Consider the following 25,418-nt stretch of genomic DNA (forward strand, 5'->3'; position numbering starts at 1 on the left):
GAAGAGAACAATTAAAAATGAAAAAATGCATTTAATGAATTGTAATAAAAATAATCCAAGAATAATAATTGTGTTCTTATTTGGTTATTTATTTATTATTACAGATAACGAGAAAACGGAAGAAAATCAGAAAAGATGGGGAGCAAGTTTATGTACGAAAGAAGGTCGATTAAGAAGAACGCGGCCCCTCTTGATTTTCACACCATGATTTCTTCATCTCTCTCTTCTTCTGGTATTTATTTATTTTTACTTCATTTTTAACTGTTTTTTTCTTTTTTTTTTTTTGAATCAGAGGCTCACAAAATCCCGACAAGGGTTTTTCAACAAGACCAAAAGAATCAGGATTAAAAAGTAAAAAAACAAAAAAAGAAAAGGACTAATGTTTAATTTCCTAAACCCTCTGTGTGTTTTAGCAACGATCACTTCATTTTGTCACCACTCTCGCGAGTATGAATTTGTGGGATGGTTGATTATGTCTGAAAATTTCGGTTTTGTATGTACTGTTTGTGTTTGTTGTCTGGTGTGTTTTTATGTGCCAATGCTTGTGTTTCTTGAAAATGAAATTGTACATGTGTATTGAAGTGAGCCAAGTCGTTGTGATCATTTTCCGAGAATCGCGGTTCTCAGTCACGTAGTTGTTCGATCCCTTAACATTCTACACGTGTATGATTCTACGAGTTGGAACACTTATTAGCATTATTAATTTTGGAAAATAACTCGTGGCTTTTCCGATTTTCGTTGTTGCGTCACGGTTCTCTAGGCTCGCCTAACTGGAATAATCCGGTCTTTTTAAGTAAGTTGCATGACGACGCTTACGAAACGATGGTGGTTATAGAGAAATGATTGCAGTTGATAGTGTCGTCTACTCATCTTTTTATATTGGAGAGTGACTTTTTATTATCTTTGTCGAAAAATAATGAAGAATCGTTCTCACTTATGGAAAATATTCATTAGGCAGGTGGTGACAAAATGTAGTAACCGAACTCGTGATTTTGTGTTACGAATGTCATCTTTATTATAAATCAGAACAAGTTTGCATGTACGTAGTTAAGTTATTGATATTTACTACAAACCCCTTTTTGCGTTTGAAAATATGATGGCAAATAATTATTCGCTTGTGGAAACTAACACGGTCGATTTTATAGATCGCGTTTTCATAAAGGAAGTCCCGGTGGAGCGCCCAACTCCATATGCACGTCCAAAGAGAGTGTGTAAGCCAAAATATGATTCAAGTGAGTGGGAACTTTCTTCACCAAGTTTATTTACTTGTCGGCAATCGAGGAGAATCCCGAACGCCCCCTCAGCCCTACGAGGGCGATTGCATGATACCTTGTTTGACCACTGTTTTCGGTAAGGTTTATATTATTGTGTATTGCCTATTTTACCCTCGACTTCCTTCTGTATTTTCCTTTTCATCTACCTTCCATTTTTATTTTCTTTGTGTATGTGTTCGTTTTATTCTACTTATTTTTTTTTACAACTTTTGTCTATCGGCACTCGGTTTTAATAGTTGACCATACTTCAGGGGGTGTCTTTGCCAAAGCGCAAAACCCGACGCAAAGTGGATGCAAATAACTAAAATAAATTGGTATTTACATTTAATTAGTCTCTTGATATTTTAGGAACATATGGAGGGAATCTTCCGAAGAGAAAAAGAATCCATGCACGTATCTGAGCTGCTATTGGTTTTACATGTACACAAACGACTCGAATAGAGAAAAGGTGTTGAGCTGGATTAAGAAACGGGGCATATTCTCGAAACGATACGTCTTTGTTCCCATTGTTTTGTGGTATGTTTATTTTTTTTTACGTAACAAATGTATTTGTTTCTTTAATCAAGATGTGATTTTCTGGTTAGGTCTCACTGGTCCCTCTTGATCTTTTGCAACTTCGGTGAAAGCTCTCCTTGCATGCTGTTGCTCGACTCGTTACATACATTAGGCCCTTTACGACTTGAACCTCTAATAAGAAGGTACATAAGAAAATATCGAACGGCAAGTAATTTTCAATTCGTCAATGTTTTTTTTTTTTTTTTTTTGTAATTTAATTTTAATTGCAGGCTTGTTTTGGACATATATGAAACAGAGGATAGACCCGAAGACCGCGATTTTGTTGAAAAGATTCCTCTTTTAGTTCCTAAGGTAGTGTTACTAATCGTTATGCTACATTTCCGTCTGTTTGTATTTACTTGAATTGTGGCTATTTTGATTGGTTAAAACAACTCGTAGGTCCCACAGCAGAGGAACGGTAACGAATGTGGTGTTTTTGTTCTGTACTACATTAATTTATTCTTAGAGAGCGCGCCTCAAAGTTTTAGCATTTCCGGTGGCTACCCTTATTTTGTGAGTAAATTATTCCTCAAGTTTTTTTCTTCGTTATCCTCACATTAACGAAGTTATTTTTCATCGTGAGATAAGCTCCGTTTTTTGTTATGTATTCGCATTGCAGATGAAAGAGGATTGGTTCACTGAGGAAGAATTGGAGAGATTTTACGACAGATTGGAGTTTCTTGGCATTGAATCTAGCGATTCTGAATAGTGACTATATACATTGGATTGTTCGTGTAGGTTTTTAGTAAATCGAAAGAATTCTTGAATGGAAACTCGATACATAGGGACATAAAAATTCTGGAAATTTTATACATAGGGAGATACCAAGAATTTGTTGTATTCAGGTGTTGTACACTTTTTTTCGAGAGTTCAAATGGGAAACAATCTTTATAGACTTCTTCGGCCTTGTTTGATTGGTAAGATTTAATTACATAATTGTCCAATTCGTGACGACGCCCCACAATTATCTAGAAAATGAGCTCTCTCGACTAATCGTATTTTAGTAGCCCAGACAAGACTTTCGTTATCGTTTCTTATGCTTGCAAGACAAACACAACCAAATGAACTCAAAGAAACAAGTAATTTATTTCTAGTGTGAAAGAAATATATCATGAGTTACAATTATCCCATTCAAACGTAGGGCGTGAGAAAGCCTCGTAATCCAGGTCACCACTAATTACATTCTCCACACTTTGCATACCTTGCAATAAAGCAGGCTGAAAACCATCAGGATCAGTAGGCAAAAGTTTATACATAACCAACAACCCAAGTGTGAATATCGCCTGAAGCTTGGTCGAATCCCCATTTACCGAAAAGAACAACAGCATTGAAACAAGAAACAAGTCGACACAGAACCTCATAATCCCCAGTACAGTATCCATCAATCTCCCGTCGTTGCCAGCTGGAAAGCCTCGAACTCTATAAACAAATAAAAAGTTGTACTTATCCACAACGTATCTATAACCGAAATAAACTGTGCCGACAGGGACCACAAGTGGAGAGAAGGAAGAATATATTAGTGTCAGAGCGAATATTGTGAGGTTGAACGCGTAGTATTGTGCGAAATCGAATGTCTGTTTTGGCACGGGCGATGTTCTGCTGCTGACAGGTGGATATTCTGACAGATCGTGGCCGGAAAAAGTTACCGCAGTTGGTGTGGGCCCACCGTTCAAGAATTCGTTATTACCAACCATAACCTCGGAAACCCTTTCGGTTATCAGGGGTCTCTGTAGGCCTTCTTCTTCTTGATGCTGTAAGGGATAGTCCTCACTTCGTTCTGGTACGAGGTGGAGCATGTCATTCTTTCGAAACTTCTGCAGCTTGTTTTTGATCCAGGGTATTGGAGCGAGTAGGTCGTAAGATATGCCCAAGAAAGTGCAGGTAATGAGGAAAGCAAGAGAGGAAAGGCATGATCTTGACAAGAACGAAGCACTCAGGTACTGTTCGATCCGTTTGCAATCTTCACCGTCCAAATAGCACCTGCTCATTTTCAAGATTGCGCCTTCTAATGAAGACTCGACCAGAGCCCTCAAGAGGATTAGGTTAACAAGAAAGAAGCAAACCATCTTCAACAATGCGGCTCTTTGCTCCCTCGACACTGTGAGATGCCGTTCGAACTTCGAAAGGTATGAGAGAGCTGATGGTACGACTATATACATGCTTACAAAGATGATGACATTAGGCAGGAATTGAAATATTATGGTAGCTACCCAGCTCGAGCTTTGCAACCAAGTCAGCCACGTCTGGGCACTGTCTATTGCTTCAGCATTGATAATTCGAGCAGCGCTTTTGATGGCACTAATCACTGCAAGAGGGGAACTGAAGAACAAAAGCAATAACAGAAGGCAAGTGTTGACGAAAAATCTGCGTACTTTCAAAGAGAACTTGGACGACCCTAAATGGTTCCAATAAATGTCACTGGCCAATGGAGCTCTCTCCACTTTCCATTGGTTTCTTTGGAGCTGCAACTCCACCAACGAAAAGAACCTCCCAATCCGCCTACTCTTCTCGTTTCGGAAATCCTGGACAGCCTTATTCGCGGCGTATACATCCTTAAACACCACAAAAGCAACTCCGGCACCTTTTGCTCGTCCTTCTTTGTAAGCTACCATCTCCATCTCTAGATCGGCTCTCAACTCTTGCAACTGCCTTAGTCTCTCCTCGTCTGAAAAACCCAACTCATGAAGAGCTCGGTACCACAAGTCCTTCACTCTCCTCCACAGAAAATGCAACTTACCCCAAAAACCCTCATCCACTGCATCCTCTACTTGCTCAACTTCATCGGCCAAGCCCTTCGATTCAATTTTCGACACCAACTTGGTAATATTCTCCCTCACCTTTACCAACTCGGTAGCTAAATCATCTAATGCACACAAGTCCATCGGCACAACCACTTTATAAATCTTGCCAGGATACCTATGTTGAAAATACTCAACCAGGGGAGTTTTGTCAAATCCTAAATTTATCGGAACCCCATGAACCATGATGGTGAAAACAGCACTGGAATTTGCACTCGGCTCACTCGGATTACCGTTTCCATCTCGAAACCGAGTTATCCTTAGCCTTCTTTCAATCTCATTTATGCCATAATGCACCAAAAAGACAACCACGACAACATAAACGAAGTGCACCCAAAGCAAAGGCGAACCTTTAACAATATGATTTATGGTGGTCTTGGAGAATTCATCCGAAATTGGCGCGCTCCCCGCGTAGATATTAACTGGAAGCATAACAACGATAACCAAGGCGGCCAGGAAGAGGAGAATGGCGGAGCTGCCGCCTTCGATGAGGAGAAATTGCGCCGCGTCAGCGCCGCAGTGATGCGAAATCTCCCGGCTGGTGGCGTGCCAGACGGCGAGGAGCTTGGAGGCGATGGCGGTAGGGCCCGGCACGCGGCGGTGGTCGCTGCGAAGCTTCACGAAGACGAAGATCAACAAACAGGTCAAGGCTCCGATGGCGGAAATATTGAGAAGATACTGGATGTTTCCGTACCACGCGTCCTCGAATATTCCGTCACCGTCTCCGGGGCCGGCGGAGGGCGGCGGCGAGAGGGTGCCGTTCGCGATAGAGGGCGGTGATAACGGAGGGTCCATGGGGTTGACGAGAAAAAGAAAAGGGAATTCGCGAACGTTTCTGAATCCAATTATCGCAATCGAGGGTTTCCCGATCGGAATTGGTTTGATCGGAATTCAATAGAGATTGAATTCTGATTCAATATTCATCTGAGAGGGGTTAGGGTTCTGATTTCTCCGAGAGAGATGATGATGCGCTGGAAATTATTATTGAGAATAAATTTGGGGATTTTGTTAATTTTCTATTTGTTTTTACAAAACAAATTTACTGGAAATATCAAATACTACTACATAGTCACCTTTTGGGCAAATTGGACAAATTTTTCGATCCGAAATTTCTCGATTTTGAAATAATACATTTTAATTTGAATTCCGAATTTTCAATTCCAATTTTCTTCGGATTTTTTAGATCATAATTGGAGCTGTATATATGAGATTCTGATGTCCGATTCTACAAAATATTCCGAAATTGTTGAAAATTTTGGAATTTTCAAATTCAGCTGATTACGGTCCGAAAATTAACTTCTGATTTTGGAACAAGTTTTTTCATTGTAACTTCAAAATGTCTAATTTTTTGGAACGTAATTAGAAATGTTTTTTCACTAACGAAAAAAAATCGAAACTTTTTCGTAAATATTAATTTCGATCCGTCCAATTTCCACCCCTATAGTGACATCTCATGGTTTTAAACTATTTTTGGATAAAGTATTAATCTAATTATATATGTTTTGGGTCATCCCCTTTTCTATACAACTTCTATTTAGAAGAGATTATTCACTTAATCAAGAAAATAATGATAATTAAAGCTCTAAAGTAAAAAAATATTAATGAATATTGTGTCGATTCTTGGGGAGACACTTGGATGAAAAAGGGGCTACTCCATTCTCTAGACACTGGTTGGTTCAATTATTTTGTGCTGTAATAAGAGTGTGTACACTGTGTTTTGATATGAACGAACCCTTGTTTTTATATCATAAATTTAATAATATTTATCAACATTAGAAAAAGAAAAGAAAAAGGGTAGAAAAATCGAAAGAAAGATGGACCCTTTTCCGACAACATACCAAAGGAGGAGGACTGCTCGAAAGCCACGTATCGACTTTTACACCCAATTCTCACTTTCTTCTCCAGGCATACACAACCCCCTTTTCTCTTTTTATATATATTTTTTTAATTTTTGTTGTATTATATATATTTTATTCTTCCTTCTGTTTTGTGAGGGTGGGGTGGGGGTGGGGTTGGGGGTGGCGTCTCGTTTGATCTTCTATATTAGCTTTTTGCTTGGGTGTTGAATATGAAGGTTTGGAACTCAAAAGGGTTTTGTAGGAACAGTGATCTGCCCTGATTTTTGTAGTTCTAACTTTGTTTGTTTGTAATAATAAAATTAAGTGTTTTAATATAATGAATTAGACCCTCTTTTATTTTATTTTTTGATTTTGTTCCTATAGACACGTGGACCGAGGAAAGGATTCGAAACCCCGACCTCTCATCCAAAGAAACCCCAACACCACTTAGCCTAATCTTTGGTGTTTCCACATTTCGATTTCTTTAATTTAAACTTAAAATGTTGTTTCACGAGTTGTCGGGACAAAGTTTCGATTTTTGTTTCAAGAAACGGTTGTTCGTTACAAGTGCAATTTGCAATGTATCGAGTTAGTATTTAGTTGAAGAGTCTCGTACATGAATCCCTTAGTGCATTAACTCATTTTGGTTCGTGTATGGTCTGCTCACTAAGATTCAAGTATCACATTTATTTAGATAAGTGTATTATGATAGATTCGTATTGCGTTTTCCCTATAAGTATATATAAATACACACACATGTTCGTTGTTAGAGATTTTATATACATATTTTGCTACATGGTCGAATTTACAAAGTGTCGCATAATGATCATTAGATTCAGATGGTGAAGTTGCAGGTGACGAAGCCACGTAATTGACCTATGTATATAGTTTTTCATGTTAACTTTATGAAAAAAAAACGAACTTATTTTCCTTAAAATCGAGTACAGCTTTCAACATTTCTATTAATTCTTTCCTATATGTGCGTAATGTGCTAATATTTGCATCAATTCTTGACATTTGGCTAGTATTTTTTTTTTGTGATGCCAGCTGGATCCAATGTAGACAAGCAATATCTACGGGTAATTACGAATCTACATTTCCTAGTAGCCGAAGAACGAAACTTCTTAAATACAAGTTCCCCATTTTCATCCATTCCTCGTGCTCCGAGATCGAAATCAAAAGTCGTCCTCAATCGATCAGTGATGACTAGTCGTATGGCTGGTATTTTTTACAATACTTTGATATACCTTTGTTTCGCATGCATCTTTTACCCTTTCGTTTTATTTGAGTTACTGAAATTTTAGAAAAAAAAGGGGTTTCTGCAGAAGGAATCTCCGAGGAATATCCATGTAGTTTGAAGAGCCGCAAAAGAAAAACTAAGACGAAAAACGAGCAAAGTGATTATTCTGATGAGGTCACTATTCCTAGAAGAATTCATCTTCGCGGGCGAGCTGGGAGAGGAAGAAACAACTGTAATACAATCACCAAAGAACGAGGAAAGTTAGATTCTTCGACATTCTTTCACTACTTCATGTAGGTGAAAAATGAAACGATTAATTTCTTCATACGAAACCAGCTGAAAAAAATAATATTGCATTTGGCACCCCTATGTTTTCTCTAATTGTTTTAAAATCCCCCCCCCCCCCCCCCCCCCCCCCCCCCGGCCCCCGCCGTTCGTTTTTTTTAGCAAACTTATATCACGGGGAGGTTTTTAACAATTCGATATAATAGAAGGGTACCAAATGCAAAAAAAACTCTTGCTTTATGTGATGAGGATTAATTTTTGAGTTAATTCGGTGTAGGCATATATGGAGAGCCTTTCCCGAAGAGAAGATGAATTCGATTGCATATTTCGACCCATTGTGGTTTGAATTATATACGAACAAACATTACGGACCGAAGGTTGTGGATTGGATCAAGGCGAAGAGCGTATTTTCCAAAAAATACGTTTTTGTTCCTATAGTTATGTGGTATGCGGGTGGTCTTTTTTTTTTTTTTTTTTTTTAAGTTAGTTGTTAAATTGCAAAAAGAACTTTTTATTGTTTTAAAATGTATCGTGTGTATTAATTACTATGTCGTCCTTTTTGGTAGGTCCCATTGGAGTCTATTGATCTTTTGCCACATGAGCGAAAGTCCGGATTCGAAAACTAATACTCCTTGCATGCTGCTGCTGGATTCATTGCATGCAATTGGTCCTACAAGGCTCGAGTCTATAGCAAGAAGGTATTGATAAATACTAAATAGTCTTAGGCCTCGTTTGGTTGGTAAGATATTAGCCATCATTAATTAAATGATAAATAACTTTTCGGGCTCTGATCTTGGTACGGTGGGTAATTGTGGTTTCGACCCGCTCTAGTCTAATTATTAATTACACAATTGGGTTCTCATAAGTTGTCTAATCTAGGCAAATCCTATCGTGGTTGCCAAACAAGGCCCTAGTTGTCGATATATGCGGTGCGCTTTTTTTTTTTTTTGTGATTTTTTTTGTTCTTGATACTGCAGGCTTCTCTTTGACATGCATGTATCGGAGGAAAGGCTGGAGAGTAAAGAACAACTTAAAAAAATGCGTTTCTTGATTCCCAATGTAGTAACTTTTATTTACGTCTCTTGTTTTTTTCGCATGTACATCGTATAATAAATGTATCAATTTAAAAACCAATTTCAGGTACCACAGCAGAAAAACGGGGACGAATGCGGATTTTACGTTCTTTACTACATAAAACTCTTCTTAGAGAGCGCTCCTGAAAATTTCGATATTTCCGAAGGCTACCCCTACTTCGTGAGTTTGTTTTTCCTTTACTCTTTTGGTGCATTTTATTTATTTATTCGTATGTTTGATGTATCGGTTTTGGTTTATTTTTTTGCGCACTAAAGATGAAAAAAGAGTGGTTCAATGAAGAAGAAGTGGAGTCTTTCTGCAAAAATCTGGATACTTTACCCGTTGACTTAAATGACCTCGACGATGATTCTGCCTCAGTGGATTCTGGTGATTCTGTCGAATTGATCGAGAATTTGTTCATTGATGGTATATAATATTGAAAAAAAGGGTTTTCGAATTCAGATATTTATTTCTCGTATATGTAATTATTTTGTATTGGTGTACTCTTTCGTAGATACTAAGGTTCGGTACGAAAACCGTACTTGCAACTTACTTTTGTCTTATGTTGTTGATCCTCTTCAAGAAGTGGTTAGTTAATATTTGATGTTGTTGTTGGAATTTTATTGTGCAACACATCTTAGTTATTTTGCTCAGTATAAAACCATAATTATTTAAAAATTAATTATTTTTTTAATAAAACTATTTGGTTCAATATCACAAATATCCAATAATACCATTATTGGGGGTGAATTTCTAATTGTTTGTCTGCACATTTGATTATACTAAAATGTTAAATATCATTTCAATTTAACTAATACTGTTTTGATTCCGAACTTGACTGGCTTTTTTCCAATTTTGATAAAATGCAAAACACAATGTAGTCACTTCTAACTTGAATAATTTGGTTTGGATGTCAGATGATAAAGTTATGCATAAATACATTACATTTTGAATTTTGCATCAAAGTTGTGAGCAATGTTCATCAAATCATGCATATCTTTCTTCTCCGGTATTCATTTTTGGTGATTCAAGTTGGATTCGAAAGTTGACTCAAAGAAATACAAATTCCGTACTTTGAGTTTTACCACATACATACTAAAAAATGGTCAAAATCATACTTGAAGTCAAAACGGTATATTTCAAACTGAAACGGATTACATCCCTTAATTATATTTACAAACTACATTTTCTTTGAATTATTTAGTTCGTATATTTTTTTTATTATGTTTTTTTCATAAATAATATGATTTTGGAAAAAAGCCAAAGCCAAAAAAAGTGTGAGAAAGTAAATAGGTGAAATGACAGAATTACCCTTAGGAGAGTGAGAGTGTAAAAATATAAATCCACACGCAGTCACATACACACACGCGCACTTTAAACTACCGCAGTCAATCTGTCAACACTGCTCTGAAAACTTTGTAACCCTAGTCCTTCTCTCTCTTCCTTCCACCCTCACTAATTATACTCCCGCCTTCTCCTTCCGCCGCCAACCGCCCGCCGCCGCCCTCCAGAACCACTTCATTCGTCAGCGCCTGAACTTCCATTCCCCTATCTCGCGTTAATTTATCTCCAATCCTTCATTTGTTGCCCTTTAAAATTACGAATTTTAATAGCTGCGTAAGCTGCTTGTTTATTCACAAGTATGGCTATGGGGGAGACTGATGGCGGCGGTGATCAATTCGATAATCAGAATGACGTTGTTGTTGATGGCCCTCCAAAGTCGCCCTGGAAGACTCCGGCCGCTGCTTCTCGTGTGGCGGCGGCGGCGACCGCTGATTCGGAGTCCTGGCCCGCGCTTTCCGACGCGCAGCAGCGGGCGAAGAACAATGGGAGTGTTGAACCCATCCCCACCAAGTCTCCTCCGCCCGCTCAATCTGGGGATGATGGTTGTGGTGGTGCTCCTCCGACGGTGCAGCCGGTGGGTGATGCTTCTTTGTTAATTCCTCTTGGGTTTTTTATTTATGTTTGTTCCTTGTTTTATATATTTGTTACTTTGTCTATGAATGCAGCTGGTTTTTGTATTGAGATTCGTTGCAATTGATTTATTTTTGCACGCACTGCATGTTAATTCATATGAATTAGTAGAAATGGTGGAAAAAGGGGATGAAAAAAAATGTTTTAAGATTAGAAATTATTTTTCATGGGAAGATCTGAGTTTCGTTAAAGAACGAGTGGACAAAATGTATGATGTGAATTATTTTCATGTTTTGTTATATTTCTACAGACAGTTACAGTTGTTTCTTCCGGTATGTATTCACATATATAATCCAAACAATTCGAGTGTTGACAGTTAGCTCTGTTTGTGCATCTTTTATAATTAAAATCTGATTGTTGCTCGTATTTGTTCTTTGTAGATATATTTATCTCTCAATTCCACTATTTTGCCTATAGTTTTGAGTGCATATTTTTGCATAATATTTGGCAGAGATTTATGTTTCCTGAAGTGTTTCATTTTAATTGAAATTGCCCGCATATATTAGATATCTCCATGTCTGACAGTTTTTGCTGGTGTACCAGGCTACATTAGAGCAGCAGAAGTTCCATGGGCGTGGTAATATCAAATCTCCCCGTAAGCCCTATCCTATGCACCAGAATAAAATCGGCCCGAAGAATGTTCCAAATGGGGTAACTCCACTTCATGCGCCCTTTCCCCACCCTCCACCAGCAATTGCCCCACCTTTTCATGCTATGATGCCCATGCCTCCCATGGCTGCCCCTGGCTACATTTATCCGTTCCCTCCTGGACGGTTTGGCAGAATTGATAATCAATTGGTGAAACCTGGTAGTGATGCTCCTTCGCCACAAGCTTTTGTTCCTCCAGCAAAAGCAGGCTTTCAGCCTTCACCTCGCCCTGACTCGAATGCTTATGATGCTGGAAGAAGGCCCAAGGTCATGGAACAAGGTGGTGAAACAAATCCTTCCTGGAATAATCAGTGGCCAGTTTCCACTAACCAGAACTTCCATTCTCAACAAACCGCTGGCCCAAGACCTTTCATAAGACCTCCGTTTTTGGGTCCAACAGGCTTCGTTGATGGACCAGGCTTCCCAGGTATATTCATTTTTACATATGAACTATGTTCCTTGCATTAATTTTTTTTCTGTGATTGACTTTTCACCTGTTTTCCCCTTTCCCATGGTTTTTATTTCTTCTTGAATTTTTTTTGTTCATTGCCTAACAAGGTCATCTGTTTATGTAGGTCCACCAGGAGCCATATACTACTTTCCTGCTGCTCCTTTAGGCTATCCCAGACCATATCCTCCATATTTGGTTCCATATCCTTTAAGCCCTGGAGTTCCTGTTCCATCTTCGCCGATCGTAGCCCTCAGAGCTAACGTTGTGAAGCAAATTGAATATTATTTCAGGTGAACTGTCCAGAAAGATCTCATGCCTGGCAATGTTTTAACCTTTTTTTTTCTGGATAATGGAATCCGAGATAAACCCCACCCCCAAAAGAAAATAAGTGGTATCAATTAATCGTACCCAAGAAGTATAATGTAGCAGACATGGGAGCAGTTTATTTCTGTATTGTTAAGCTCTGATGTTAATCTGCCCATTTTAGTGTGAAGATTGTACCGTTCACCATTTCATCTGTTGGAGTCTAGTTATATAGTTCCATCTTAGAAAGACTGGATAGGATATGTGCTGATTGAGTTAGAATGATTTACTTGTGAAGGCAATTTCTTGTTTGAAGTAAAATGATGACAACTAGGACATGCTTTTGTTTCTTATGGAACTGTCCTCAAGTGATAGATGTTAGTTACTAAAGCAACTCGTTTTTCCAGTTAAGATGACAACTAAGATTTTAGATGTTACTACTTTGGCAGTGACGAGAATCTGCAGAATGATCACTACTTGATTTCCTTAATGGATAACCAAGGCTGGGTTCCAATATCAGTCATTGCTGCCTTTAAAAGGGTAATGTTTTAAGAGTTCCTTTGTTTTATTAATATGCTTCTAGGGGTTACTCGGAAAACTTTATACAACTTCCATCTTTTTTGTTTCAGGTTCAACGGATGAATGCAGATATACCACTTATTCTGGATGCCTTGCAGGCTTCGGAGACAGTTGAAGTACAGGTTGAATAATATTTTTTTTTTCGCATCCACAATTATGTTTTACGGTTCTTGATTGTGAAGCATGATTTCCCATGCATGCTCTTTGTTTCTAATTTTTCATCTCGTTCTCATAACGGCGTCCTTCTGATCTGGTTTGAATTTCAATCTCTGTAGGGTGAGAGAGTAAGGAGACGCAATGAGTGGTCAAAGTGGATTCCGGTTTCTGATATCAGTACTTCTTCTCTAGTACCAGATACTGTAAAGAACGATAATCTCAACAAAAATGAAAAGGACGTCCCTGAAGGAAAAGAAGAGCTCCCTTCACCAAATGGATTATCTGTGGATACCTTGGATTTGGGTGAAGATTCTGATAAAAAAACTATTAGTAACAATTCTGAGCAAGTCAGGGACAAGGTTCTTTGCAGTGGCGAAACACCAAAATTTGCTTCTATCAAAAGTAGTTCAAACAGGAGGATAAATTTCCAGTCTGTTGATAGGAAAAATAGTACTGAACCTTACAATGCCCCAAATTCCCCTGCTATCTCACAGGGACCTAATTTCGTGAAGTCAATTGTTGATAAAAAATATGGAAGCAAAAAGATTCAGTCGACATCAAATCGTAATGTGGATGACTCATACAGTGATTTTTCAAACACATTTATGCTTGACGAAGAGCTGGAACTGGAGCAGGGAACATCAAGGGATGCTCATCCTTATAATGTAGAGAGGTAATCCCTGCTTTTGAAATGTTTGACTTTTCTTTCTCTTCGCTTGTTAGGATTGGTACCGATTGATTTCTCTGTCTTTCAGCATAGCTTTATTCATGTTGACTTCTTAACGAGAATAACTAGTCAATGACCAAAGGATAAATTCCGGGGTTGCTTGGCTCGCTTTGTAAATCATTGTATTTAATAATTTGGATCTCATGCCTTCATTGTCTATTACTGACTTGTTTTAACAAAATGAACTATATTTCTTGTCTGTTGATCAGACAAAATATACGTTCGTCACATTTCCCAGCTCTTGTTTGTAATTGAAGTAAAAATGAAATACACAATGGAATCATTTCCTCTAATCGGACATTTTCCTCAAAGGTTATAATAAGGAAAGCTGTTGTTTTATTATTCCTTGTTGTCTCACCCCACCCCTCAAAATGCACTCAAAATGTGTATTGTAATATTATCATTGCACATCTTTTTCCATGCTCAAGGATTTGTTCTACTTGTCTTCTCAAATTAGGGTTGATGATGAAGACGATGAGATCATGGTAAATGATCAAGCGGTCGATAGGCTCGTAATTGTCACTCAGGTGAGTCCCTATCTGTTTTGGCTACAGGCAGAAAGTATTTCCTTTTCCTTCGATGCCTGAATGTCTTCATTTCTGCAGAACCAATCGAATATGAGCTTTTTTTTTTCATTAGCTAACAAGTAGAAAATTTATAGTCATTTATATAAGAATCTGCATTTTATAGCCTTACTGTTATTTGTAGGTAATGCCCCTTAAAAGATTGTCCAGTTACTTTATCTATGTATATATGTTATCATTGGCTTGCAGTTACTTCATGCTCAATTTCAAATGGGCTACAGCTGTGGAGTATTTTGTTACAGCGTAAAGTAGTTGGTTCCATCATAAACTACTTTACTCGATTTCTTTAATTTACATTTGCAAAACTTGGTACTGGTCCTGAATACTCTTAATTTTGCTTGGATAGCCATTAATTTTCACCGTAAAGGCTAAGCATGGATTCTTTTCTAATCATTTATAAGGACTTTATCTAAAAATATGTCTTTGTTTAGTTGCTGCTTTGGATTGATACTGATTTATCAATGTGACTATGTTAAATTATTTGCTAACTAGAGGTGTTCTGCAGAATACCAGGACAGCTGATGGACATGGTGATGCATCAAAAGCCATATCCGGTGATCTCGCTTCTGCTATAAATGATGGCCTGTACTTCTATGAGAAGGTTATCACACTGTTTTCTGAATTTATATTGATTTGTGTCAAAGGCAAACACAAATTTTATCCGAACCGTTTCAATTTGCAGGAACTGAACTCAAAAAGATCTCACAGAAGACGTAACAAGCCTACTAAAGGAGTCAGAGACGAGAACTCCAAACATTCAGCTAATGATTCCTCCGTAATGAATTCGAAGGGTCTTGATCAATCTATTGGAGAAAGCAGCAAAGAAGGGCCTGGAAGTTCTACTTCTCAAAGGAAGCAGCATAAAAACATCTCGAAACCAAACTCCTTTCATAACCAGCGATTATTCCATGGAAGCTTTAGAGCTCATGGAAGTGGCCGTAATTCTCTTGGCGTAGTATCGGAAAGTCCACCTAGTGCTGCTGTTGGGTTTTTCTTTGGTTCTACACCTCCAGAGAGTCATAGGTGAGCTTCAAGTTTGTTACATTCCTAATGTCAGTTAAATTAGCGACAACTTTATGCTTACGGTTCATTGGTAATTTTAAGATTCTCAATTTGAATTTTGCAGTTTGAGGACCTCCATGTTGAGTTCTTCGCCTCGCAGCAATCTATTGGGAAGTAGCCCACCAGTTGGATCAGTGCCAAAGTCGTTTCCACCATTTCAACATCCAAGTCATAAACTTCTAGAGGAAAATGGTTTCAAACAGCAGATGTAAGCAGATTTATCAAGGCAGTTTTTAAGCCAAATATGGCAGCTCACATGTCGGAGATATATGTGATGGTGTTTTAATTAGTAGCGCCTGCAACATTTCTGTAAGTATTTAATTGAACCATAAAGCTCTTCTCAGGTACAAGAAGTATCACAATCGCTGCCTTAGCGAACGAAAGAAAATGGGCATTGGTTGCAGTGAGGTACTTTCTCGCTGACACAAGTACGGTTTTTTCGTATTTCCTGCATGTTCTTAATATCTTGGCATGCGAACCTTTCTACTTGCAGGAGATGAATACGCTTTACAGGTTTTGGTCATTTTTCTTAAGGGACATGTTCGTACCCTCCATGTATAACGAGTTCAAGAAGTATGCTTTAGAAGATGCTGCTGCTGGTTATAATTACGGGATGGAGTGCCTTTTCAGGTTTTATAGGTGAGATTGATGTGCCATCAGCTTGGTTTACTATTCATGAACACTTGTATATTATTTCGTTTTTGAAGTTTCATGAACAGCTTGATTTTCCCTTGCTCGTCTCGTTTCCTTGGACTGTTTATCAATTGTTTCTTGTTTGTTTTTCTTCAGTTATGGTTTGGAGAAGGAATTCAAAGGGGACCTCTATGAGGACTTTGAGCAGCTGACAATTGACTTCTATCGAAGAGGAGACCTTTACGGCTTGGAGAAGTACTGGTAATTACTATATCCGTATTCTAACCTCTTCATTGATTTGTTTTCTTTTGTCACTAGCAAGGTATAAATGTGAATATTTATATTTATATTTCTGAATATTCTTTCGGTCGTTGACTGTTGTATTGTTGTTCTTACTTGTGGCAGGGCATTCCACCATTATCGTGGCAATAAGGAACCACTAGAGAAACATCCAGAATTGGACAGATTGCTCAAAGAAGAATATCGAAATATGAAAGACTTTAAGCGTGCCAAAGCTAAGAATGCTACGTCCAAGCATGTCAATCATTGAGCCATATCACGCTTGTGCTTGTTGTGTGGGGGTGGTCTTTTTTGGAAACTGACAATCTCAAAATTTTGTGGGCAAGAGAAATTTAACAGTTCTTTAGAGCAACTTGAGGAGGAGGATGATGATTTTTTGTAAATAGGTTGTCTGGACCGAGCAAGCAACTAGTCTCCGGACACACCAGATATGCTGTTCGACCTGGGAGAGGTTTGTACGGTCTCTCTAGTTTTCATTTTTCAGCTTGTCAAGTGGCTTTGCCGCGTGGGTTTATAACTTGTATATAATTAAAGAATTAAAAGCAAAAAAAAAAGAAAAAAAAAGAAAAAAAAAGAAAAAAGAGAGAGAAGGCAATAGATAATAAAGACGTTGTAGTTGTATAATGTGGCATTTTATGGCGATTAAACTGTCAAGTTTTGAGAGGATAGTTTTTGCTTTGAAAGAAGTATTTTGTCTGAACAGGCACTAGTTTAGACCTACCAGTATACTACAATTAACTTAACCAGCAGACTATAATGCACACGTGGTAGCACGCATGATATATAGCATGTTTGATGATAATTTATTTTATAAAAATAATATATTTCAAATTTATACTAATTAATGAGTGTTATTGCACACAAGCGTAAAGCTTTTAAAATAATTTTATTGGTTTAAGAAAGTAATTGAACTAATTGATCGAAGTTTATTAAAACAACACAACAATAGTGCATTTTGTTTCATCTAAATTATAAACAGACATCGCATTTTCAAATTATTATCTCAAACCATACTTCCCCAAAATAAAATGAAAATAACTCCAAAAACGAGTCCAAACATTGCCTACGTAATTGTCTTTTCCCCTAGTGGTGGTCTTAGACTAAGCAAAAATTGGTGCTTTAAATAAATGCCCCATCTGTAAAACATCACTTATTGTAAACAACTTAGAAGCTCAAACATCTCCATCGAAATAAAATTATTTGACAATAAGGATGCATTTGGATGGAGGGATTTGGAGGAGGGATTTGAAGTCCATAACAACAAATGTCTTGCACTTGTTTGGAATTTGGATTGAAGGATTTGATAATGAACTTCAAATCTCAAGTAACACACTCCGTTTTAGTTGTTTTTGGAGCAATTGAGGTGAATTTTAAATGACTTCAAATTGGAGTAATTCAAATCCCTTCCCCAAATCAAATCATTCCATCCAAATAGACCTTAATAGTTTTTATACTATATTTGAAACAAGATTTTGGAGTTGTTGATGCAGTTCCTGTTTAACTAACATGGAACAAGAGTTGAGAGTAGAGAATATAATGCACTCCCAACAAAGACCAGCATTATTATATCCATATATGCACTATTAGCAGGCCCCTTCGTTTTGTTTCTGAGAAATCAAAAACAAAAAATTTCAACTCTCGACTAAAACTCCACAAGCAAACAATCTCACCTTCGACTAATGACAAATTCAAGATCACATAACCATAACCATAACCAACAGGCAAATGACATATTTTTAGTATATAAAAAAAACCCTTGCGAAGTCAAAAAGTTGTAATCTACAAATACTTTTACGTCTCTGCCAGTAATAAAGCGAATATTTTTTACAGGGGTCCAAAGCTCAACCATTACCACCAAATTCTCACTGCCAACGACAAAACGGTATTTACTTACCTGCGGCGAAGAGAACCATCTGCAGCAAGATCTTCTGGCATAAACTTCCGATCTCAAAACCAATCTCTACAAAAGGGCAGCCCCCCCAAAAGTACAAAGTAAAGAATAGATTTCACACTAGTTTTAAACAGCAGGCAGGGCCTGATAAAGCATGGAGTGAGAAGATATAGCGAGAAGACATTCGACTGTGCAGCTCTGCACGGACACTGTGAACTCAAGAAACACTGAATTTTGAAGAAAGAAGCCAAGGGATGCTACCCAGGAAAAAGTTCATTTAGAATCATAGTTTTCAGAAACTCGAACCAAACGTTGAGAAGCCAGATTAAAAAGAATGTTTCTCCACCAGACATAATTAAATGAATGCTTCTATCTTTTGAGTTGGAATCTTATTTGCTTCAGAACTTACTTTCAGAATTTAAATTGCAAGTTATGATTGAATATAATCTGATCCAAGTAAGTGAAATAAAATGTTTGCTAAACTGATTTGTTTTAGCGGAAAAAAAAGAAAATGTTTAACGATAATGGACAGACAAAATGAGGCAACAATGTGGCAGCAGCACTGATATAAAATGAGCTGTCCTGCACTAAGAGTTCCTGCAATAGAGCTGTTACAAGTCCAAATTATGATATACGTTAGTCAACAATCAAGCCACTGGGAAGGCTCATCCGTGCATTTATATATTCCAAAAAAACGACAGAAAAAAAAAATGACTCAAAACCTAGAAAAGACAATGATGGAGGAAACTCAGAAGAGATGGAGCTGATGCAGATCAGAATAAGACGATAGAGCTAAATATTACATTAAAGGAATATCAAGATAGTGAAAACAGAAGATCATCAAGTGAAAGTTAAAGTTGAAAGTAGATAAGTATACTTAATTGACACGGTTTTGAATCCTGTAGAAACAAAGGTCGTAAACATAACCAGTAGTTCCCAATACTTTCAAAAAGTTGTTATTGGATTGAAGTAAAACATCATTTTAGAAAATATCCGACAGACTTGAGACAATTAACTAGAAAAGCAAAACATTTTAGATTCTAGTCTTTTGGCAAATAGTAACTTTTGCTACAATGAAAGACTTCATTTGCATGACTGCTCGAACTTCAGAAGAATCACCAGAGTCCAAAACTAAAGTTTTGATGCATTTATGAAGAATCTGCACAGTGAATACATAAAATCATAAAAAGAATAATTTGGAAAGCATAACTAATTTTCAATCATATGAAACAAATATGCAGCAGCTGAAGTTCATTATTAAAAAGTTAAACCAAAAAACTGAAAATCGAAAGGTCCTCATACTTTCCACCAAAGCAAATAGCTTTTATGATATAAAACAGAGTAAATATGTGAATCACAAAACAGAATATATCAGCTTAATAAATGTAGAATATGAAAAGAGATGATGTATTACAAAGTATATAGATGTATATGAGACAAACTAAGATTATACAGATGAATAAACAAGTACGGCTTATTGCCAATAGCACAAAACATTCATTCAACATTGCTTCAGCAAAAATATATTACTATGTTGCTCCTGGAAAGATAACTCAGGGCGTCCAGGTTCATCGCTCAATTATCCTATTTATTTGCCATGTTGATTCCTAGTAGTGGCATTTGGTATGATTCTTGGTAGGAGGTGTCCATATTACTCAGATGATTTTCTTTACCATTACACAAGGGCCCATACCTATTTCGTATTTTCGATAGGACATGAACCTCTTAGAACTTTCATTTCAGTCATATTCTACTTCTAGATGACAACAATGTAGATGAATATCAAGATGTGTTTAGTCCTCCTGATTCATTTCTTTGTTCTCTAATCCATAGGATTTGGGTTCTGGTAGTAATTAAAAATCACCCCCATTATATCCCGCTAATAGTCATATATTTCAGCCACAGGGTGTAATAATGATCCTAAAATGTGGATTAGGTAACAGTTTCTCTATACATTATTTGTGCAGCAATCGAAATATTTGAGAGCATCACATGTTAGTTCAGTTGTAACACGCACCTACCTCGGCTTACCTAGTGACCATGACCCATGTAGGGTGCACCACCCTGATGTGGCCTAACGCCACCCTGACCCATCTGCTGCTGGCCACCGTAACCTCCCTGCATCCCAGGTTGACCTCCATAGCCCCCAGCACCGACTTGACCTCCATAGCCTGCATTATTCATCATTGGCGGTACTCCTTGTTGATTAACACCTGCTCCAATCCCTCCAAGCAAATTGCCAATACCCAAGCCAGCTCCCTGAGTGGCCAATATAGCTGCCACAGCCTGTCCTATAGCCGCCGGAGCAACTGCTGGATTGAAACCCATCTGAGGAACAGCTGGTCCTGCACTCGGTGCCATTAAGTGTCCACCTGTGTGCCCAGCACCACTGCTTCCAGCGTACCTACCCTTCTTAGCTGGTGGATAATACCCTTGGTGTCCCTGGTGATGATGCTGTTGCGGCTGCTGTTGCGACTGACCATGCTGCTGGTTGAAGTGACCCTTACTGTGTTTGGGCCCATCTACTGCCTTCTGGCAATGCAGAACCTGACTCTCGAAATTTTTATGCGGCTCCTCCAGTGCCTTCTTGGCACTCTCGACACTCCTATACACAAACAAACAGAAACCTCTAGGTTTCCCAGTCTGTTTATCCAACCCCAAAGGCCCTTCCTCAATCTCTCCAAATTTGGAGAAGAACTCCCAAAGTTTCTTCGGATCGATATCGGCCGACACATTGCTTACATAGATCTTCCTCTGAGTGTACTCTGATGTATGTGGTGTTGAAACAGTGGCCACCGTAGTTTGGGCAGGACTCTGAACTGGGCCGGCAGATGCCAGCTGGCATGAAGCCATCCGACCTTCAATCAACTTCTGAGGCTGCTTCAGTGCGCGGCGGGCCCCATGCCGATGCTTGAACAGAATGAAACCATAACCCTTTGATTTCCCAGAATTCTTGTCCCTGACGACCTTACAATCCTCAATCTCTCCGTACTTCGCGAACACGGAGGTAATCGTCTCGGCATTCGCCTCCCACCCGAGGCCGTGAACAAATATCTTGCAATGCGCAGGGTCCGAATCGGCCAATTTGTGCACGCTCTCAACTACATCAGGGTGTTTGGCGACCGCCTCTTTAATCAGAAGAGTCAGCTGGTCTTTAGAGAAGGGTTCCAGGAGCTTCTCCACCGGCTCCTCCTCCAATCCATCTTCCTCTTCCTCATTCTGTCCTTCAGCTTCACCGCCATTTTCAGAAGCAGCATTTTCGGAGGAAGGCTTCTCGCCAATTTCACTCTCTTGTTCGTTCTTCTCCAATTCAGCAACGACAGCATCGCCTTTATGCTCCTCAATTTCGTCCGGCTTCTCCTCTTCTCCCTCTACCTCTGGCTGTTTTTCATCTTCAACCACTGCTGCTTCAGCGATTCCTTGGCCTTGTTCAAGGGTTTCCTCGGTTGAGGGTTGTTCGGGTTCGATTTTCGGGTCAGCATGAGTAGATTGAACGGGTTCGGGTTCGGGTCCCGGTTCCTGCGGAGCTCCGGCATCGCCAGATTTACGTTTTCTAGCCATGGAAATTGGGAGAAGATGTGACGATTTGGGGATTAGGGTTTTGTTTGGTGAAGCAGACGCTAGGCTTTGAGAAGAAGAATAAGAAATGGTGATGATATTATTTTAGGGGAAAAAACAAACGGATGAGGCGTTTTATACGTAATGACAAAAGTCGCTACTATCTCAATAGCGCTTTTACCTATTATATTAGAAGAGCATTTTCGTAATTCAAGCATACACCCAAGGTGATATTTGTAATTACATATAGCAGGGACATATTTGTAATTTCACGAAGACTGGTCTTCTTCCGTTCTCACAGTTGCTGTCAAATCCAGAAACCCTAACATTTCCCGTCGATCAGCCAAAACACCAGGTAATCGGAAAAGTCTCGATTTCTTTGTTTTCTTGTTGAAGAATGTGTTAATTGATATCAATTATTTAGGGTTCTATTTTTATGCTTTCTTGTTACGCATACCTTAGTATGAAGCTGCATAAATTGCCGATTCAATCTAGAGAAAAAAACGGAATAGATAATCACGCAGTGCTATCTGAGCTCGGAAAATCTTATTTTCGTTTGTGGTGGTGATGTATTAATTGTGGGTTTATTACCGAATTTTGCAAACACTTGTTTTAGTTGCTATAGTTTTTGTGTTGTTGGAGTGTGTTCATATGTTGAGGTTTCTTTTTGTTGCAGATTTAAAAATAAAAAATAAAAAATAATTCAGAGAATCGAAAATGTTGAAAGGGAGGAAACCTGTGGGCAGAGAGACTATGGCTGCCCACTATGCGTTCGGCCCGCTGGAGGATGACATCATCATAAAGCACAGGCTTTTGACCCGCACAACAACAACGAGAGGCGAACCGCCGTTGAAGAAGCTTCAAAAGAAGTTCACGGCCTTTGCTACGGAAGTGGAAAAAGAAGCCGAAAACTACGGCGACTGTGAAAGGCTCGCCAAGTCTTTCTTGCAGGAGCTGAACACGTTCGAGATTCCACTGCTCAAGAGTAGAGCGGTTATGGATGCAAATGTTAGAGAGAAGGAGAATTTCAACGAGCTTAAAGACGAGATAAATAGGCAGATTTTGCAGGCTCATGGCGATATAGAGGATCTGAAGAAACAGCTGGAGGAGAGCAAGATCGAGAGGCAGCATAAAGAGGAGTGCGAAGCTATTAGGAAGTTGATAGCTATGCAGCCACCGAGATCGGAAACGCAGAAGACCATAACGGATCTTGAAAAGGAGATTGCAATGCTGGAAGCTGAAAACACTGCTGGATCGAGAACACTTGATCTCCGTAAAAAGCAATTTGCACTTCTACTGCATGTGGTACGTGCTGTAAATTCATTTTCATAATACTCGTGCTTTTATATCTTTAGCAAGCAGAATCACCGTTACATTGCATGAATTAGTGGAATGGAAGTTTGCTGCATGAGATGCACTAGATAGTTTACATATGTCCAATTTCTTGAAGCTAGTTGTGCGTAAGTGTTGGTTAATTTATTGTGTCCGTAGAAGCCAATGATTGCATTATGATTTAAGGGATTTTATTCCCGACATATGTCATCTTGTATCGTATCCATAAAAAAGAGCTTCATGTAGCAGTAAGTACAGTTTATGTTGATGTCTTTTGTTCCGATAAATACTATATACACATATATATGTATATGTATATATACACTTTTCTCAGTTGTGCTTTTGTGCACTTGATTACAGGTGGATGAATTACAGAACACTATCGAGGAAGAACAGAGAAGTTTAATGGAAGAAATGAGAACAGCCGTCGATGAACATAGGACTGGTTTGGAGGATGCTAATGGGGGTCCTGAAGCTATGGCCCTCGATTAACGGTAAATACCATCATACCTCTAAGTTAGAAGTTAGAACGGATATTTTCATTTGATCTATCTGTAAGCTATTGTTGTGTTATTATTATTTTTTTTTAACGACGCTTTTCACTTTTTTAGTTACGGTAAAGAGAATGCAAAACGAACCGAGGTGCAGTGTACGTAATGTTTTTCTTCTGCATATTGTTGAAGTTTCCGCCAAAGGCTGCGGGGTTCATAGGGTTGCTCGATGAGCTGGCACAAGTGTATGTTGTAACCAGATTGATTACGTTTAAGGATATTTTGAGCAGCAAATTTTCGATTTATGACTTGTTTGAAAATAGTTTTATTCATTAAATTTCCTTCTCGAAGTAATCGGTAAGCAATGTCGTAAAGATTTTCTAGATTACATTTATTTTTTCCAAAATGGAAAATAATTTTACGCATGAAGAATCGTGTTTTTGTTTTTAATAATCGTGGTTATAAATTATTTCGTTTATTAAAATCAATTAAAATTAAATTTGAAGATGTGTTCAGTGTTCACAGAAAGAAATAATAAAATTGATTACGATATAATAAACAAATTTCATGGCATGCCATGGCATAACTATTGAATCTAATAAAATATTTTTAGTTAATTTCCTCATTAATAAGGAGAAATAACATTTTGTATTTATTTAATTATTTATATAGTTCTCATTTTAAGATGTTCCACACAAGAAAATTACAGAGGCAATTAAAAATAATTTATTATTTTATTTACCGATCATGTCGGGTCGAGTGCACGGCCATTGGTGTTGCGATTGCAGAGCTCCGGTTCACGTACAAGGTGAAGATCCAATCTGCCCATACTGCAATAGTAGAATTTCCGTTTTACAGCTACAAGAAGGTACTATTCATTCCGGCGACGACACTGCTTCAGAAAACGGGCCTCCCTACAGCCCGGGCCCACTTCCCGGTTTTCTTGATGCATTTGGAAGGATCCTACGAATAGGGACCACTTTCGCTCATACAGTTAGGCCCATGATAATCCCACAACCGGGCCCACTTCCCGGCCCATTCCACACGACTCCGAGCCATATGCCGTTTCACTGCCCGTTCCCGCATTATGACCCGTTTCCGTACTACGACCCGTGTATTCAACCCGATTATTTTCGTCATCCTGATACGGAGCAATCGAGTGCGAGTGGTGAACAAGTTTCGTCTACTCCTACTCCTGCTGCTCCTTCTGCTGTTATGGATAGTTTGCGCGTTGTTAAAATTAACAAAAAGCGCGTAAATAGCGAAGCGCGGTGCCCAATTTGTCAGGAGAAATTCAAGTTGAGGGCTGAGGCGAGAAAGTTGCCGTGCAAACATCTTTACCATTCGGAATGCATCGGGCCTTGGCTTGCGGACCATAATTCGTGCCCCGTTTGCCGTTTTGAGTTGCCACGACGCGATTCCTAAATCAGGAACCAAACGGCTTGCGGTTGAGATAATTCTAATGTTGATCGGAAACATAGTCTCTCTCCCGCGCGCACACAATTTCTTTTTTAAATGAAATTAATAAATAAAAATTGGCATTATTTACAACTACAGGTGGAAATCGGAAGGATCAGATAGGGAATTAACACTTTCGAAAACAAATCAATTTTTTTTTTTTAGGAATTGAAAATCTGAATCCTATTCCCTTCCAAAAAATCGGAA

The 25,418-nt window shown here is 38.5% G+C and overlaps 7 protein-coding genes across 18 annotated transcripts; 5 read left to right on the top strand and 2 right to left on the bottom strand.

Moving 5' to 3' along the window:
• Positions 1-4: 4 nt before the first annotated feature.
• On the top strand, positions 5-2,727 carry LOC105972125 (putative ubiquitin-like-specific protease 2A). The gene is made up of 7 exons (XM_012997085.2): positions 5-232; positions 1,146-1,350; positions 1,623-1,790; positions 1,859-1,972; positions 2,060-2,141; positions 2,229-2,342; positions 2,449-2,727. Exons 1-7 carry the CDS (start codon positions 136-138, stop codon positions 2,536-2,538), a joined length of 870 nt encoding a protein of 289 aa, XP_012852539.2. The 5' UTR covers positions 5-135; the 3' UTR covers positions 2,539-2,727.
• Positions 2,728-2,891: 164 nt separating this feature from the next.
• LOC105972030 (early-responsive to dehydration stress protein (ERD4)) lies at positions 2,892-5,422 on the bottom strand. Its single transcript, XM_012996997.2, has one exon. The coding sequence runs from the start codon at positions 5,420-5,422 to the stop codon at positions 2,939-2,941; it is 2,484 nt and encodes an 827-aa protein (XP_012852451.2). The 3' UTR covers positions 2,892-2,938.
• Positions 5,423-6,240: 818 nt separating this feature from the next.
• LOC105957457 (putative ubiquitin-like-specific protease 2A) lies at positions 6,241-9,695 on the top strand. Of its 4 annotated transcripts, none has more exons than XM_088816454.1 (8): positions 6,241-6,297; positions 7,513-7,686; positions 7,779-7,998; positions 8,268-8,435; positions 8,557-8,688; positions 8,968-9,049; positions 9,131-9,244; positions 9,340-9,695. In XM_088816454.1, exons 1-8 carry the CDS (start codon positions 6,264-6,266, stop codon positions 9,496-9,498), a joined length of 1,083 nt encoding a protein of 360 aa, XP_088672580.1. In that variant the 5' UTR covers positions 6,241-6,263; the 3' UTR covers positions 9,499-9,695. The 4 variants fall into 4 exon arrangements, with proteins under 4 accessions (XP_088672580.1, XP_088672578.1, XP_088672579.1 ...); XM_088816452.1 differs by having other exon boundaries at positions 6,294-6,532; XM_088816453.1 differs by lacking the exon at positions 6,241-6,297 and adding an exon at positions 6,314-6,532 and having other exon boundaries at positions 7,791-7,998.
• A 724-nt stretch (positions 9,696-10,419) lies between these two features.
• Positions 10,420-17,161, top strand: LARP1A (LA RNA-binding protein). Of its 2 annotated transcripts, none has more exons than XM_012996909.2 (14): positions 10,420-10,982; positions 11,582-12,113; positions 12,262-12,427; positions 12,890-12,980; positions 13,070-13,141; positions 13,295-13,848; positions 14,360-14,429; positions 14,992-15,087; positions 15,169-15,509; positions 15,613-15,756; positions 15,893-15,956; positions 16,042-16,187; positions 16,338-16,442; positions 16,587-17,161. In XM_012996909.2, the coding sequence occupies exons 1-14, from the start codon at positions 10,707-10,709 to the stop codon at positions 16,729-16,731; spliced, it is 2,802 nt and encodes a 933-aa protein (XP_012852363.2). In that variant the 5' UTR covers positions 10,420-10,706; the 3' UTR covers positions 16,732-17,161. The 2 variants fall into 2 exon arrangements, with proteins under 2 accessions (XP_012852363.2, XP_012852298.2); XM_012996844.2 differs by having other exon boundaries at positions 10,469-10,982; positions 11,564-12,113.
• A 1,031-nt stretch (positions 17,162-18,192) lies between these two features.
• LOC105971544 (UBP1-associated protein 2A) lies at positions 18,193-22,086 on the bottom strand. Of its 8 annotated transcripts, none has more exons than XM_012996727.2 (2): positions 20,404-22,026; positions 18,193-18,969 (listed from the first exon to the last, which is right to left on the bottom strand). In XM_012996727.2, the coding sequence occupies exon 1, from the start codon at positions 21,931-21,933 to the stop codon at positions 20,404-20,406; it is 1,530 nt and encodes a 509-aa protein (XP_012852181.2). In that variant the 5' UTR covers positions 21,934-22,026; the 3' UTR covers positions 18,193-18,969. The 8 variants fall into 8 exon arrangements, with proteins under 8 accessions (XP_012852181.2, XP_088672584.1, XP_012852026.2 ...); XM_088816458.1 differs by having other exon boundaries at positions 18,790-18,980; XM_012996572.2 differs by having other exon boundaries at positions 18,790-19,531.
• A 90-nt stretch (positions 22,087-22,176) lies between these two features.
• LOC105957446 (THO complex subunit 7A) lies at positions 22,177-24,127 on the top strand. Its single transcript, XM_088816459.1, has 5 exons — positions 22,177-22,285; positions 22,607-23,235; positions 23,623-23,756; positions 23,874-23,936; positions 23,968-24,127. Exons 2-3 carry the CDS (start codon positions 22,648-22,650, stop codon positions 23,752-23,754), a joined length of 720 nt encoding a protein of 239 aa, XP_088672585.1. The 5' UTR covers positions 22,177-22,285; positions 22,607-22,647; the 3' UTR covers positions 23,755-23,756; positions 23,874-23,936; positions 23,968-24,127.
• Positions 24,128-24,430: 303 nt separating this feature from the next.
• On the top strand, positions 24,431-25,289 carry LOC105956158 (putative E3 ubiquitin-protein ligase RHC1A). The gene has a single exon (XM_012980000.2). The coding sequence runs from the start codon at positions 24,501-24,503 to the stop codon at positions 25,176-25,178; it is 678 nt and encodes a 225-aa protein (XP_012835454.2). The 5' UTR covers positions 24,431-24,500; the 3' UTR covers positions 25,179-25,289.
• Positions 25,290-25,418: the final 129 nt, after the last annotated feature.

The sequence above is a fragment of the Erythranthe guttata genome, chromosome 4 (genome assembly GCF_056151865.1).
Source record: "Erythranthe guttata isolate IM_541 chromosome 4, IM_541, whole genome shotgun sequence".
Taxonomy (NCBI): domain Eukaryota; kingdom Viridiplantae; phylum Streptophyta; class Magnoliopsida; order Lamiales; family Phrymaceae; genus Erythranthe; species Erythranthe guttata.

Bases quoted from the DNA above. Each gene is read 5' to 3' on its own strand.
- LOC105972125 (XM_012997085.2), top strand. From the start codon at position 136: ATGGGGAGCAAGTTTATGTACGAAAGAAGGTCGATTAAGAAGAACGCG. The intron at 2,142-2,228 runs GTAGTGTTACTA...AACAACTCGTAG, and splicing joins TTCCTCTTTTAGTTCCTAAG to GTCCCACAGCAGAGGAACGG. The intron at 2,343-2,448 runs GTGAGTAAATTA...TTCGCATTGCAG, and splicing joins CCGGTGGCTACCCTTATTTT to ATGAAAGAGGATTGGTTCAC.
- LOC105972030 (XM_012996997.2), bottom strand. From the start codon at position 5,422: ATGGACCCTCCGTTATCACCGCCCTCTATCGCGAACGGCACCCTCTCG.
- LOC105957457 (XM_088816452.1), top strand. From the start codon at position 6,442: ATGGACCCTTTTCCGACAACATACCAAAGGAGGAGGACTGCTCGAAAG. The intron at 8,689-8,967 runs GTATTGATAAAT...TTGATACTGCAG, and splicing joins CTCGAGTCTATAGCAAGAAG to GCTTCTCTTTGACATGCATG. The intron at 9,050-9,130 runs GTAGTAACTTTT...AACCAATTTCAG, and splicing joins TGCGTTTCTTGATTCCCAAT to GTACCACAGCAGAAAAACGG.
- LARP1A (XM_012996844.2), top strand. From the start codon at position 10,707: ATGGCTATGGGGGAGACTGATGGCGGCGGTGATCAATTCGATAATCAG. The intron at 15,088-15,168 runs GTTATCACACTG...TTCAATTTGCAG, and splicing joins GCCTGTACTTCTATGAGAAG to GAACTGAACTCAAAAAGATC. The intron at 15,510-15,612 runs GTGAGCTTCAAG...TGAATTTTGCAG, and splicing joins ACACCTCCAGAGAGTCATAG to TTTGAGGACCTCCATGTTGA.
- LOC105971544 (XM_012996727.2), bottom strand. From the start codon at position 21,933: ATGGCTAGAAAACGTAAATCTGGCGATGCCGGAGCTCCGCAGGAACCG.
- LOC105957446 (XM_088816459.1), top strand. From the start codon at position 22,648: ATGTTGAAAGGGAGGAAACCTGTGGGCAGAGAGACTATGGCTGCCCAC. The intron at 23,236-23,622 runs GTACGTGCTGTA...ACTTGATTACAG, and splicing joins TTGCACTTCTACTGCATGTG to GTGGATGAATTACAGAACAC.
- LOC105956158 (XM_012980000.2), top strand. From the start codon at position 24,501: ATGTCGGGTCGAGTGCACGGCCATTGGTGTTGCGATTGCAGAGCTCCG.